Source organism: Tyto alba, unplaced genomic scaffold (assembly GCF_018691265.1).
Source record: "Tyto alba isolate M040663 unplaced genomic scaffold, T.alba_DEE_v4.0 Super-Scaffold_1000006, whole genome shotgun sequence".
Lineage (NCBI taxonomy): Eukaryota > Metazoa > Chordata > Aves > Strigiformes > Tytonidae > Tyto > Tyto alba.
The window spans coordinates 14,406,066-14,419,240 of NW_024881272.1; the positions used below are offsets into that span (position 1 = coordinate 14,406,066).

At 36.3% G+C, this 13,175-nt stretch overlaps 1 protein-coding gene across 3 annotated transcripts; it reads left to right on the forward strand.

Moving 5' to 3' along the window:
* Positions 1-932: 932 nt before the first annotated feature.
* Positions 933-12,517, forward strand: VCAM1 (vascular cell adhesion molecule 1). 3 transcript variants are annotated; one of them, XM_033000371.2, is made up of 8 exons: positions 933-983; positions 5,299-5,577; positions 6,269-6,586; positions 7,202-7,474; positions 8,092-8,355; positions 8,768-9,034; positions 10,550-10,816; positions 11,542-12,517. In XM_033000371.2, the coding sequence occupies exons 2-8, from the start codon at positions 5,313-5,315 to the stop codon at positions 11,700-11,702; spliced, it is 1,815 nt and encodes a 604-aa protein (XP_032856262.1). In that variant the 5' UTR covers positions 933-983; positions 5,299-5,312; the 3' UTR covers positions 11,703-12,517. The 3 variants fall into 3 exon arrangements, with proteins under 3 accessions (XP_032856262.1, XP_032856261.2, XP_032856263.2); XM_033000370.2 differs by lacking the exon at positions 933-983 and adding an exon at positions 4,435-4,581; XM_033000372.2 differs by lacking the exons at positions 933-983; positions 10,550-10,816 and adding an exon at positions 4,435-4,581.
* The last annotated feature ends 658 nt before the right edge of the window (positions 12,518-13,175 follow it).

Here is a 13,175-nt window from a genome sequence, read left to right on the forward strand (position 1 = left end):
ACAATTCCCGAAACAGACACAACCCTTTAAATAGATCTGCATGTAGATCTCATCTTTCCCATCCGGAGATGAAAATTATAGGGAGTCAGTGGTGCTCTCCTCCCCCTCTTGCGGGCTATACAGAGGTTGTATTATTGTCAGGTGATGAGAAAGAAGGTGGAGAGAGTTAAGGAAAGCAAAGGGTCAGGGAACCAAAAAGGCAGTGGGCACTGAGGAAGGAAAGACAATATATAACCCTTATAGCAGGCTGTTGAGATTGCTGAGAACTGAAGATTTTGAGGCTGGGAGATCATTATCTTCTGTATAAGCCATATAGTCAGCAGTACTCATACATGTCCTCCAGGTTCATGGATTTTTTTCAGTTACTTGATCAAGATATGACCATATTAAAGGTGTTACCTTGAATGTGGTGCCTGAAGGGCATTCCTTCTTTGTTGATGCAGGTGTGTTTTCCCTCTGAGAATAGTTCTCATTTGAGTTACAGAACGTTCCTCTTGCTTTTATTCTTTAGGCATGATCATACTGTGGAGGTATCAGACACTCTTTGTGTAAGGTGAAAATTCTTCATACCAGCTGCTTCCATAAAGCATCAGAAACTCTGTAAGAGGCTTTCTTAGACCTTCAGTGTGCATCCCAAGGAGATCTTCCATGAGATGGGTGAGGGCTGCAGTTTGAATGGCGGACCTAATTATGAATTTGCTCTAATACCTCCACTATTTGAAGCTGAAGAGTTGAGCCAGACTTAGCTGCATCTTTTCACCTTAATGCCATGTCTTCCACAGAAGGATTCTGCCCTCTCAAGCTGATGGGACATAAAGATGCTTAGTAATAAACACGTATGTTTCTGTGTTGGGGCCCTGTATAGAAGTTCCATCACTGGGTAGTTTTAGCAGAAATCCCAAACGGTGGCTCTAGATGTGGATATTGGGATGAAGTTCCATGAAGCATTTTATTATTGACACAGGAAACAATCATCGAATTAGGTGAGTTTCATTCTACCTTTTTTTTTTTTAAAAATCTCCTTTGCCCAAAGAGAAGGGTTAGCCCTCTTTTCTGTAGGTCCTTAGCCATAAATCACAAAACCAGCAGTAAAGGTTTTGAGAGCCCAAATTCTGCATGAGGTTTAACCTTTCAACTTTCCCCTAATAGCCTCCATGAGACAGTGCAGTACATTAAAGATGTGGGAAGAGGATTAGAAATGTTGGATAACTAACATGTTAGATAACATGCATTTTGTTTAAATAATTCTTTAAGGTATCAAGAATTTGTTATCTCTTTTGTCTAGAGGAAATTAATTGAAGTTCATCATATAGGTATTTAGCAGGGTTGGGGATGTATGAGTTAAAGCAAATGCTGAGCACAGTTCTGAAATGTTTTTCTTCAATTCTAGAAAAGGCTGAAGTAAGTTTCACTTTCCTGAAGGACATTTGTATTTTCTGATGCCAGGCCAAAAATGATGTGTTCAGTATTTCCAAACTCTCTTCTGAGACACACAATTGTTTTATCTCTGTTTGTCCATCACAGCCTGAGAAAAGTCTCTTTTGATTACTAGATGTATTGGAAAACATGTATTTATATCCCAGTGCTTAATTTTTTTAATGTCTTTTGCCTTTAGTAATATTTTTGTAATACTTGTTACATTCCAGTCTTCATTACACTCTGCATGTGTCAGGATTTCTTCCAGCTGATCCTATAATACTTGATCTCGCTGTGAATCTAGATATATCCTCTATTTCTATCCCCAACATCTTATTCTGTGCTCTTTGAATAAAAGGCTAGATTATATGAACTCTTGAGGTCAACTACTAAAACTTGTCAGCTGATCTCTATTTCTTTTCAGACCAAATAGCCAGTTCTGAAAATAAGCAAACTTGATATCCATTTTCGTATTTGCAGGTTAATGCTGTGGATAGTAGGGAGCTACAGTAAAGTACATGTTCTTTTTAAAAAACATGGAAGGCTTACATCTGAAGTTAGGTAAAGATCAAGTTTTAAGAAATTTTTTTGATTTCTTGGCAGATCTGTACTTCCTTTAATAATATTTGTTGGCTAACCCTGCTTTTACCTATACTGTCTGAGTTAAATTTGTCTGATCGTTCAGTATAGTAGTCCCTCTGGTAAGGAACCAATTCCAATGATGTTAATGGCAGCTGTCCAGTTTAATTTACTGAGAGCTGGATCAGAGTTATTTCCTATTTCATGTTATCTGATGAAGGACTTGATTACAAATTTTCCAGCATGCGGATATGGCCTCCTATGATAATATCTTTTTGTGTCCAGAAACTGATTTCCCAGAAATAGGGAAATTTTGCCTTTTCTCCTTCAGCTTAGCTTTTGATTATTTAAGCATTCAAACCAGAAGAGTTTAATTTCATGTTTCTCTCTGTCTATGATTAAAAGGTATTTATTTACAACTTAACTAAGAGAGTACACTTTTCTTCAACAAAACCCTTTTCTGTGAAGTAAAATCACATTCTGTAGATGTTACCTCCCCTGGATAGATTTTGGATTTCAGGATTTGATAACAGTACTTCCAGAATAGTACTCTGTTTGCATTTCCTGACTTATGAAAATTTTTTTTCTTCTTCCTCATCCTCTTCCTCCTCTAATAAAAGCAATGGTGATGATAATAAAAGCAATATATCATGGGAGAATCTACTGTGGCAGCTTCAGTGAATTTCAGCTTTAGAGACTTCTGATTAGGCATTGCTAGGTGCTTGAGATTACCCTGTTTTATTTTCTTCTGGGTAATTCGTGGGTTGTCTTGTTTAGTTTTTTCATATTCCTGAATATTGTTATTATTTATTATTATTATTTTGAAGACATACTTTCTGCCTGAGATCACAGTTTTATCTTCCCACAATCATTACATCTCTTTTATATTTATAAGTTTATGATAAGTATATGAAAAAAAGTGGTTGATGCTTCATATTTTACCTAGTGTGTCTGTAGCATCTTGTACTGTCCAGCTGTCCTTTGATGAGGATGCAAATATAGGGGCAGCTGCAGCCAAGGAAAAAGCACAAAAAAGTAGTTCCCAAAGAAGGCACACTGCCTGTAGGCAATTAGGAGCCTTATATCCTCTGGTACTATTCTCACCTAAACCTGGTGTTTTGGAGCTAGCATTAGGTTATTAACTGTAAAATCTGCCTGACTCAAAAAGTATTATGTTGATGTAGTGCCAGCTTTTCAGCAATTAAATTTCTTTAGCATTTACAGCATTGTTACTTCAGCCTTTATTTTGCCAAGTTATTACTCATTTACTAGATATTTGCATCTGTGCTCTTTATAAAATGTACTATACGATGACAATATTTCAGACATCAGATGACCAAGCTAGTATATACCAAACAATTTGCCAGAGACATTTAAAAAACATACATGTTTTGGGTTTAGTTTCTTGCTGCTTTTATTTAGTGATTCATAACTGACCAGTATGAACTACTCAAGTAGTTGAATAAATAAACAATTGAGATTTGGAAACCTTTATCCATTCTTTGCATTCATAGCATTTCCCAAATGAGAATTAAACACTGGAAATGTTATTTTACTTTTTTCATAACATTGTTGCTATATTAGCCAGTAATAGTTGTCGTCAGAAATACTCCAAACTGGATTTGTATACCCACTGGAAACCCAATGCTGAAAATAATCCCAGAGTTATCTTATCAACTGCTATCCTTCAGTCTATATGTATAAACATGTATAATCCTTCAGTCTTATGTATAAACAGGACATAAGAGATCTGAGAAGCATATCAGTAATGTAATGCATACCAGTAACATCTCGAAAGAGGGACATCTTAAAGCCATTTTTAAAGTGAAATTGGGAAAATTAGTTCATTCAGTTAATCCAAATAGGACGAGCCGGATTCAAGCTGATCAAGTCAGATCTCCAGATTTCTGTTATCTGACTTATTTCTTAATTTTTAGGGATCAAAAAGACCTAGGGACATGAGTAACGTCACCTCTTAAACTAGTAGCACAGTTTTCAAAGGGAATACTTAGTTAAGTAAAGTTGTTTATAGAATTGAGTATTTTTGGAAGTATCCTCATGACTGAGCCCTACAAAAATATTTGCACTGAAAACAAATTTGAATAACTTTTCCATCTGAGATATAGTGCCATTGAGTTACTTGGAATTACCCACATTCTTTCATTTTATCAGTTGTTTGCAGGATCAGATGTTGACTTGGTCATAAGTCTAGTAGGTGGTGTATTACAAGTGTTAATATTTACTGTTTTCCTGGACTTCAAAGTCTGTATTAAAAAAAAAAAAAAAGCAGCAGAGGGCGCTGAGCCCCCTGTCACGGCCTGATATGGATCTCTTCCTCCCTGCTCTGGATTTCCCCGTCCAGGGATTTCCCACTACACCTCCAGGAGAGCCTTTATAAAGAGCACACTGGAGCTGTTCTAATAAACTGTTGCAGAGCAGCAAGGTCTCACTGTGCTTCTTCACATAAAATAGAAAGCAAGACTTTTGAATTTACTTTCTTTACCTAGTAACAGCAATTACAAAAGTTAGAATAGATGGGAAGAACAAGCCAAGTTGTGCTAATAATTTTGTATGCGTTAATGGCTGGTAAGTTGGATGGGGTGGGGTGTTGGCTTTATTTTTAATTTTGTTAAGTGTAAACTGACCTACAATTTACTGTTTGATCTTTATTTCTCTTTGTTCCAGTTGCTTTTACATTTCAGTGAATACAACTGTCAATTAAGTAGTTCTGTCAAAATGTCAGGAAGCTTTTTTTGACATTTACTTTGAGCTTTTCTTTGCTCTGCAATGATAGTCATTTTCTTATTGAGTTTGCTAAATGACAGTCCAGGAGACAACTGCAGTATATCACGTTATGTTTGATTTTTACTGTCATCCCTGACAGTATCAGTCAAGTTTGGTACTAAATGTCCTGTTGAAAGTGATTATGCTTTTGTCCTTGATGTTTTACTTACCACCCCTTCCCTCAAATGGTACAAAGTTTTCGAACCAGATCTACCTGACAAAAAGTTATATTGTGCCAATGCATTTATTTTCACTGACAGTATTGGGTTTATGCCATTTTATACATGAGAACTGTCTGCTGAAGTTATCTGAGTCTGTATTATCTTTGACAAAAATAGCAATGTTTATGCAGTATTTTGCAGGTGTAAACCACTGTATGAGCTATGTTAGTCTAACTTCCACACAACTGGAAAGTAAATTTGCAAAGTAATGACCTTGTGTCACAGTAGAACATGAGAAGAAATGGGAAAATAAATGTTGAGAAAGCTGCTGAGTTTATGTATGTTCTCCCTATTGTAGTTAAAGCTTTTGAAATGGAGATTATACCCGCTAACAGAATCGTTGCACAGATTGGAGAAACACTCATCCTCACATGCAATACTAGTGGCTGTGCATCACCAAGTTTTTCCTGGAGAACCCAGATGGACAACCCCCTTGGAGGAACAGTGAACAATCATAGGACGTACTCTACCTTGACTATGAATCCAGTTAGTATTGTGAATTCTCATGATTATCTGTGTACTGTCTTCTGTGGTGAGAAAGAGAAAAAAGAGAAGAGTATCAAAGTTGAACTTTACTGTAAGTAAAAATGTTAAAATTCTCTTTAAGTAGTACATATTCATTAAAAAATCAGTAATTGTTTTTAGATATCATACTTGATAGTTAACTGATAACACTAGGATAATGAGTCTGCTATAACTCAGCATATATTTCCTTGAAAGATTCCTTTATCTGTCTGTTCAGGACTCTTTCTCAGCCCCTTTCTGTTTATCCTTCTGCACTGAAGATAGCATGTTCTGGTCTTATTTATTCTTATTCTTGGTAATACTTGAAAGCCAAAACGTAGACTCACCAAAACATTTGTAGGGCTGGAAAAAAAAAAAAAAAAATCAAAGCTTTCACAGTTTACAAGGAAATGATTCAGATGCCTAAACGTACTAACACAGAAAACAGGATACCACCAGTGTATGGATTGCTCTGGATTCCTATATTTAAGCAGCTGAATCACTGCCCAGGTACCTTGCTGGATCTTATTAGATCATTTGTGATTATATTTCAACCATTGTACAAATACAATTCCTGTTAGTCTATGAACTGCTTATAAATGACCAGTAGATCTTCATATCAAGATATGTCTTGCAATAAAGTTGATACAATGTCATGTTCTGAACACTTCTAAACTCAAGGTGTTTGGTGTCTGGATCTTGCTCTTATGTTGACCCTAGAACTCATCTCTACTAGACTAAAGAAATTGATTTTATTCTTTTAGCTTTCCCCAGTGATCCTATCATTGAGATCAGCCCATCCTTGATTGCTGGAGAACCAGTCACTGTCATCTGTAAAATTCCTGATGTGTATCCTTCTGATCGCCTGGAAGTACTCCTAAAGAAAGAGGGACATGTTCTTCATGAGGAAAGTTTTTATACAGATGACAGCACAAATGCAAAGACCAAAACTGTGACATATTCATTTAATCCCATGACTGAAGATATCGGGAAAGAGATTACCTGTGTGGCCAAGTTACCAATTCCTAATATGGACTTTGAACCCAAAGAAAGAGTAACATCTCAGAAACTAAATGCAAATTGTAAGTATTTTTATTCTGGGGCTTTCACACCAAGTACTGTTTGATGGAATGGATTTAGAAAGTGTGTACTATAAATAATTTATAATCTGTGCATTTTATCTATTTTATTTATGTAGATAATCTATTGCATTCAGATGAATTCTGTTGTATTCAGTAACAGTCATTGAGTCATTAAATACCCATTAATTCATGACAGAATTTCAGCAACGCTTTAGTAACTCTTCTCTCTCTTACCTTGGACACTGGGGCTCAGTCAAAAAGTAAAGACCAGAAGAAAAATGGCAGCAGGCAGATTAACAATTGTTTTTGAAATTGATGTTGTGTGCTTGGCAGTTCCAACCTTATAGTCCTAAACAATAGGGAGACAAATGTAAGTGTGGGGGGAAAAAAAAAAAATTGTAAAAAAAATTTTGTTTAGCTTAGCTTTCAAAGCTGCAAACTAAAAGTCTTATCAAGTCTGGAAAAATTCTTCCACTGTATTATTGGAATACACATTTTTAATTTTTTCTTGGTATTGTGTGAAATGTACTTCTAGAGAAGCCAGTGTTAAAGATGGCTTACTTCATTAACTTACTTCATTAACTTACTGATCTTATCTCTTTTGTTTTTTTCCAGTTGGCCCACAAAATACTATCATTACTAAATCTCCAGGCAGCTCATCAATGGAAGGAGACTCTCTAAAACTCACTTGTGTGACTGAGGGTAATCCACCGCCACAAATAGTTTGGAGAAAACATCTGGCTGATGAAAGCATTCAGCATCTGATAGAAAACAATGTCCTTTCTATTCCCTATGCCCGTTTCACTGATTCAGGACTGTACATCTGTGAAGCAATTAATCTGGTAACTAATAAAACAGAGAAAGCAACTGTGGATGTTGTTATACAAGGTACAAGTCTGCTTGAATTTTTAACTTGTATTATCCAATATCCAACTGGCAGCTGCCCGTTGGAATACTGAAATACTGAAAATTAGGAAATTATGGGGCCTTCCTTGTTATGTATTCAGGATTTAGCTTTCAATTTACTACTGCTCTTCATGGGCTGTGCTTTTAATTTCTATGCTTAATTTTCAGCTAGTTCTCTCTGTACTGCTGTTGTACATGCATACCTCTATATGTTTCCTGCAATGCAGCTCTCAAAGTGATAAAAGAATCTGAGAAGGTGGTGGTGTGGGGAACACTGTTAGTTCCTTGAAGTGCTAATGTACATAGAAATTTCACAGGAACATCGGAGTCTCCTCTGAATTAGTAGTTTTGGACATTAGTAGTAAATTTAGTAGTCATTTAACAGTAAAACTATTTGGGACATTTTTTTTTTTTAATTATTATTATTATTATTACTACTACCACTACTACTACTGTTTCAATAGAGCCAAAAGTCTCAAATGGAGCTTGAGTCCAAATCCAAAATTAACAGATCCTTGGGTGAGCAATTCTTGCTTTCCTAAAACTCTCTCCGTCTTTAGTACTTTTGCATTAGTATAACAGCCTTTTTTGTCATGCAGGTGCTCCAAACATTGCCAAACTCTCCATTGAGCCTTCTACTACGGTTCAAGAAGGAGAAAATGTTTCCATACAATGTTCTGCTGAGAGTAACCCTCCTCCCAAGATTATTTTAAGGAGAAAATCTGACAGTGCAGACATGGGGCCTTACAGTGAGGGGAGAATTCTCCTTCCATCTGTGACATTCTTAAGTGGAGGAGACTATGAATGTGTAGCAGAAAATAAGTTCGGGAAAAGTAAAAGTGAAATAACACTTAATGTGGAATGTAAGTATGTATAATGTTTTCTCAGTCATTTAAAAATAATTAGTTAATTCTCCACTTACTTCAGTGATAAATATAACCATCAAACTAAACAAAACCTTGTGGGTACAAAAAAATTAGCATAGTCCTATGCTCTTCCCCAAAGAAAGGAGCAGTTCTGATGAGCAAAACAAAGACATGAAATATTTAATGTAATGGCAGTCTTAAGTCAGGATCTGAATGAGCAAGAAACTTGTTTAGTACATTTAGACTGTAGAGGTTTTGTATGGAAGCTCTGATACAGTGTGCTTTACTTATTCTAATAATGAAAATGAAATTAACTTTGGAAGGCCGACAACCTGGCATCCAACAGGACATGTTGGATCCATCTCTAAAAAAATCCAATTATGAATAACTACAGGATTTTTCCTTTCAGATGGACCAAATAATACAATGATCTCTGTTAGCCCTGCTACTACTGTTAAAGAAGGAGAAACTGTGACAATGAAATGTACTAGTTCTGGTAATCCGGCCCCAGTGATCTCTTGGAAGAAAAAGAAGGCCACTGGGGAGTCTGAGAAAATTTTTAAAGGTGCAACTTTAACTATACAGAACATAAAAAGTCAAGATTTGGGGCTTTATGAATGTGAAGCTTATAATCAATTTGGCAAAGAAGAAAAAGCCGTGAAATTACTTGTTCAAGGTTAGTAGAACAAGATGGAACACATGTTTTTTGTTTTATGTATTCTAGGTCCAGATCGCATTCTGTGGAGGATGGGAGAATTCTGTCTTTGATGTCAATGGAGCTAAAAGGTGTCCCTGATGTCATTTAGGAAGCTTTAAACACTGAAGAGTGAAATCTGCCTTAGTACAGATAGCTTATGAAAAGTTCTTATGTCAGCTGAGCTTTCATCACTCCTTCCAATTGGCAAATGTATGCATGAGGCAAAAAAGCTATGCAGTGCCTATATTTTCTTACAAATAGGTCTCAGTGGAGGATCCAGACACCTGCATACAAAAGATTCAAAGAGGAAGTACATGCTGAAACTTCTCTATGGAGGGACTGTATTACAGCCCCTTGGGTCTCCTTTAAGTTACAGCTCCGTATCATGTTCTCATAAACTGCATTTAAGATATACCAAATGCTGATTCCTCAAAATGACAGCAAAGTTTAATTTTCAGTAGTAAGCTGACTTCTCTGCTTTAGCCCTGCTGCTTCTTCTAATTTCATGACAACATTGTATTGCTTAGGGATCACTTCTGCCATTAGTCCATCTCTCTTCCTTATTCTTTACTATTTTTGTAGCTGCATCAAGAAACACACTTGCAGTTTTCCCTTGAAATACAGTAATACAAAGAGAAAGTGTTGCCATCTCCTGCATATCTCTGGATGTTACATCTGTTCAGAGTACTCTGTGAAAGAAAATAGGTGATAACAACCCTTGAAACAGCAGATGGCAAATATACCACAGACAGGGCTCAGCTAAAGGACACAGGAACGTATGAATGCATATCATTAATGAACTGGGAGAGTAGCCTCAGCACATAGTACTTTATGACAAAAGTTAGTTAAAATAACTACTGCACAGAGTTAATATTAGGATTTGTTTTAGACAGACAGAATGACATCTTCAATTCCTTTAAGAATGCATTGTCTTTAAAAAAACTGAGATGAGTTGCACAAGTTCTTGTCATAAATGGTAGGATCTTAGTGCTAATGAAAACTTCTGTTCAAAACAGCAGATGCGCAAAATAATTGCTACTTCAAAATCTTTCATAGTTCCACTTCCACCTTTGAAAACAGGATGTAAAATTGTGGAACCTAGTGAAAAAAAATACTATTCTAGGACTCCTTCCTTTGCCTTTTCTATTTCTCTCTTGTTGCAGGAGGTCATCAACCTCTAGGTCTGTTGCTCTGTATCCTTTCATGAACTCAAATGAATAAACAGTGAATTTAAAATAAGGAGAAAGAAAAGTCTCCATATAATGTAAAAGATATGCAACATACTCCATGAACTGATGAAATGTTCTTTCTGTCAGCTGCTGACTGCAGTGTGTGAAGGATAGCTAGTGACAGAGCAGTGTCTAAAGCTACATGCTTGATTGTAATGAATCCATTAAATGGTTTCATACTTTATGTGTACAAGCTGCTGATACCTCATGAGTTTTTTGTTTCTGTTTTTTGCTAAATCCTACCCTGCATTTCTTTTCTTTTCAGTTCCTCCCCAAAATATTACTGTGTTAGTATATCCATCAGAAAATGTTAAAGAAGGAGAAAATGTCACTATTACATGTAGCACATACAGTAACCCACCATCACAGATGGTCCTGAAAAAAGTCCATCAGGAGAAAGAAATTATTCTGCCAGCAGTGAATGGAACATTTATACTCTACAATGTCACCAAAAATGATACAGGCAGATACTTGCTTGATGTTTTCAATGAGGCTGGAAATAACGTCAAAGTGATTGAGATATCTGTTGTGGGTAGGTAGATCTGTTGTCTTAAACTTTTTCAAACTTGCTAATGAATTTTGTGTCAAGGTGATCACAACTATTTCATGGCTGATCCTTGCACAACAATACTACAGTTAACCTAAAAAAAAAAAAAAAAAAAAAAAAAAAAACAGAAAAACCCAAGCCAAACAATAGAACAGCTGGTGAGAATAAGCAGTATTTAACCTCCTTTCAGTGTGGATGTTATTGTCTCTCTTACCGGAGCTAGTGCAGTAACTTTAACGATAGGGCCAGAAGGTGTATCCTAGTTGCATTTCTGTCCACATGCATGAACAGTGAGTCTTATCCAGAGAAAGTTCTGTTTCACAAAAAGATTGGGCTTTTTAAATATCGTCTTCTCCTGAAGTATTGTTTCCAGGAGGTAGAAATGTCCCCAGATGTTTCCTGGATAAAATACACTATATTCTTGTATTCTTCATGAACTCCATAGTATTCTTCATTCTAGATGGTATCAGATGGGTTTGAACTGGCATAGCAAATTCAGGATCAAAATAGTGGCTAGGAATTAAAAGTGTGCAATATGGTGTTACTAAAGAAAAAAGCATAAGGAAAATGTTTTGAAATGTGCTTTATGCATGAAAGCAGAAGTAGTGTTCCAAATGAAGGTCATTAATAACACTGCTTTTACTATAATATACATGTATCTTTCATTAGTTTCTACACAACTTTTTTTCTCCTTTTGTCTCCTTTTTCAGGAAGATTGGAAAAAAACGATCAAATGATACCACTGATTATTGCATTCTCCTGTGTAACAGCAATAGCAATACCTGTAGTTGCAATTTTGATCTACGTGTCAAGAAAGGCAAAGATAAATGGATCCTACAGTCTTGTAAAAGCACTAAGTCTGAAAGTGTGATTGCATTAATACAAGTCTAAGTTCATAATAAGCAATGTTATTTATTGTTGTGACTGGTTCTACTCTTCTATAACATATGGTAACAAACGTGATTTAAGAACACTGCCATGTGATAGCAAATGGATTTTTTTTCCATGTTTTGATAAGTATTTCAGTATTTAAATTAAAGAAAAAGCTGACATCCTGTCCTAGAAATTGGTTAATCACTTCTGTGTTGAAGCATACTGAACAAAGAGTTCATTGGAGAGCTAGATTTGTACATAGTGTATAATTTGTGTTATAAGTATGTTCAACTGAGTATCAGTTTGTAAAATTGCAGTCTTACTGCAACTGTACAGAGAAATGTTAATACAAAGATATAAATCAGCATTACTTGAGCTGATCAGATGATAATATTTTATTTTGTGTTACTCTACAGAGTGAATGTTTTTAATGTAATATTTCGGCTTGTGATAATGTTTGGAAAATGTTCTCTTTTCAGTCATATTGTCACAAACTCTGTACCTTCAATGAAGTTACACAAACACTGGGCTATGCATTTCTAATTAATTTAAATTCATTTAAGATCTCAAGGCTCATTTGTGAAACATTTTATTTTAAATATTATTCAGAAAGTGTCTGGGATTATAGTCTAATTAGTTTTAGGACAGATGAGGTATTTCCATGGAGATTAATCACTCTCAAAACAATGTCAGAAGTCTCTTATTTCATGATGAGCCACATTGGACCTTTCATTTAGAATATAAGCTGCCCATAAATATGCTTTACATATTTCCACTGCAAAATAAAACTACCAGTAGGTTTCTTTGACTAAATACCCCTAGTGATTTTTCCTTAACATTGTGTCAGAATACATGTTCCTATGGGAGGAACCAGTGAAAACTATTATCCTTGGCAACAACAGATTTGAGTGTCATGAGAAGCCCTAGCTGTAAAGGCGCAAGCAAGGCAGTCCGCAACGTAAAGGCATGGGCAAGGCTGAGAGGGAAAATCCATGCAGCCTCAACAAAGGTGGTTGAATTGTTTCCGAAAGAAATGCCCTTCCCAAGCTGCTCACTGTGGAAAACTAAACCACTTGCCTGACAACTTTCCTTTTAATAGACAACCAGTGCCTGCATGCTTCACCCTGGTTGGTGCCTTTTTGCACCCCCCACTCTCCCCAGTATTGGCAAAATGGCTGTGAAAATAGGAGGCTTTCTCTGCAGAGGCAAAGACGAACATGAAGGAGAGGTGGAGCTTGGTGGTATTCTCCCTTACATCCCATCTCCTGGCTGGCAGTCCTGCTTTGACTCATCTGGTTGGTGGTGTTCAGCACTGAAGGCAAGGTTGTGGGAGGTGCAGGCACTGTGGCTGAGATGTTGAAGTACATATAGTCTCAGCAGCCCTGAGCCACCGTGTTAGGCACGGGAAGGTAGGCCTGGCTCCCCTAAACTTGCATGCACAAGGTCAAGCAGAGCATTGTGAAAAGAGTTT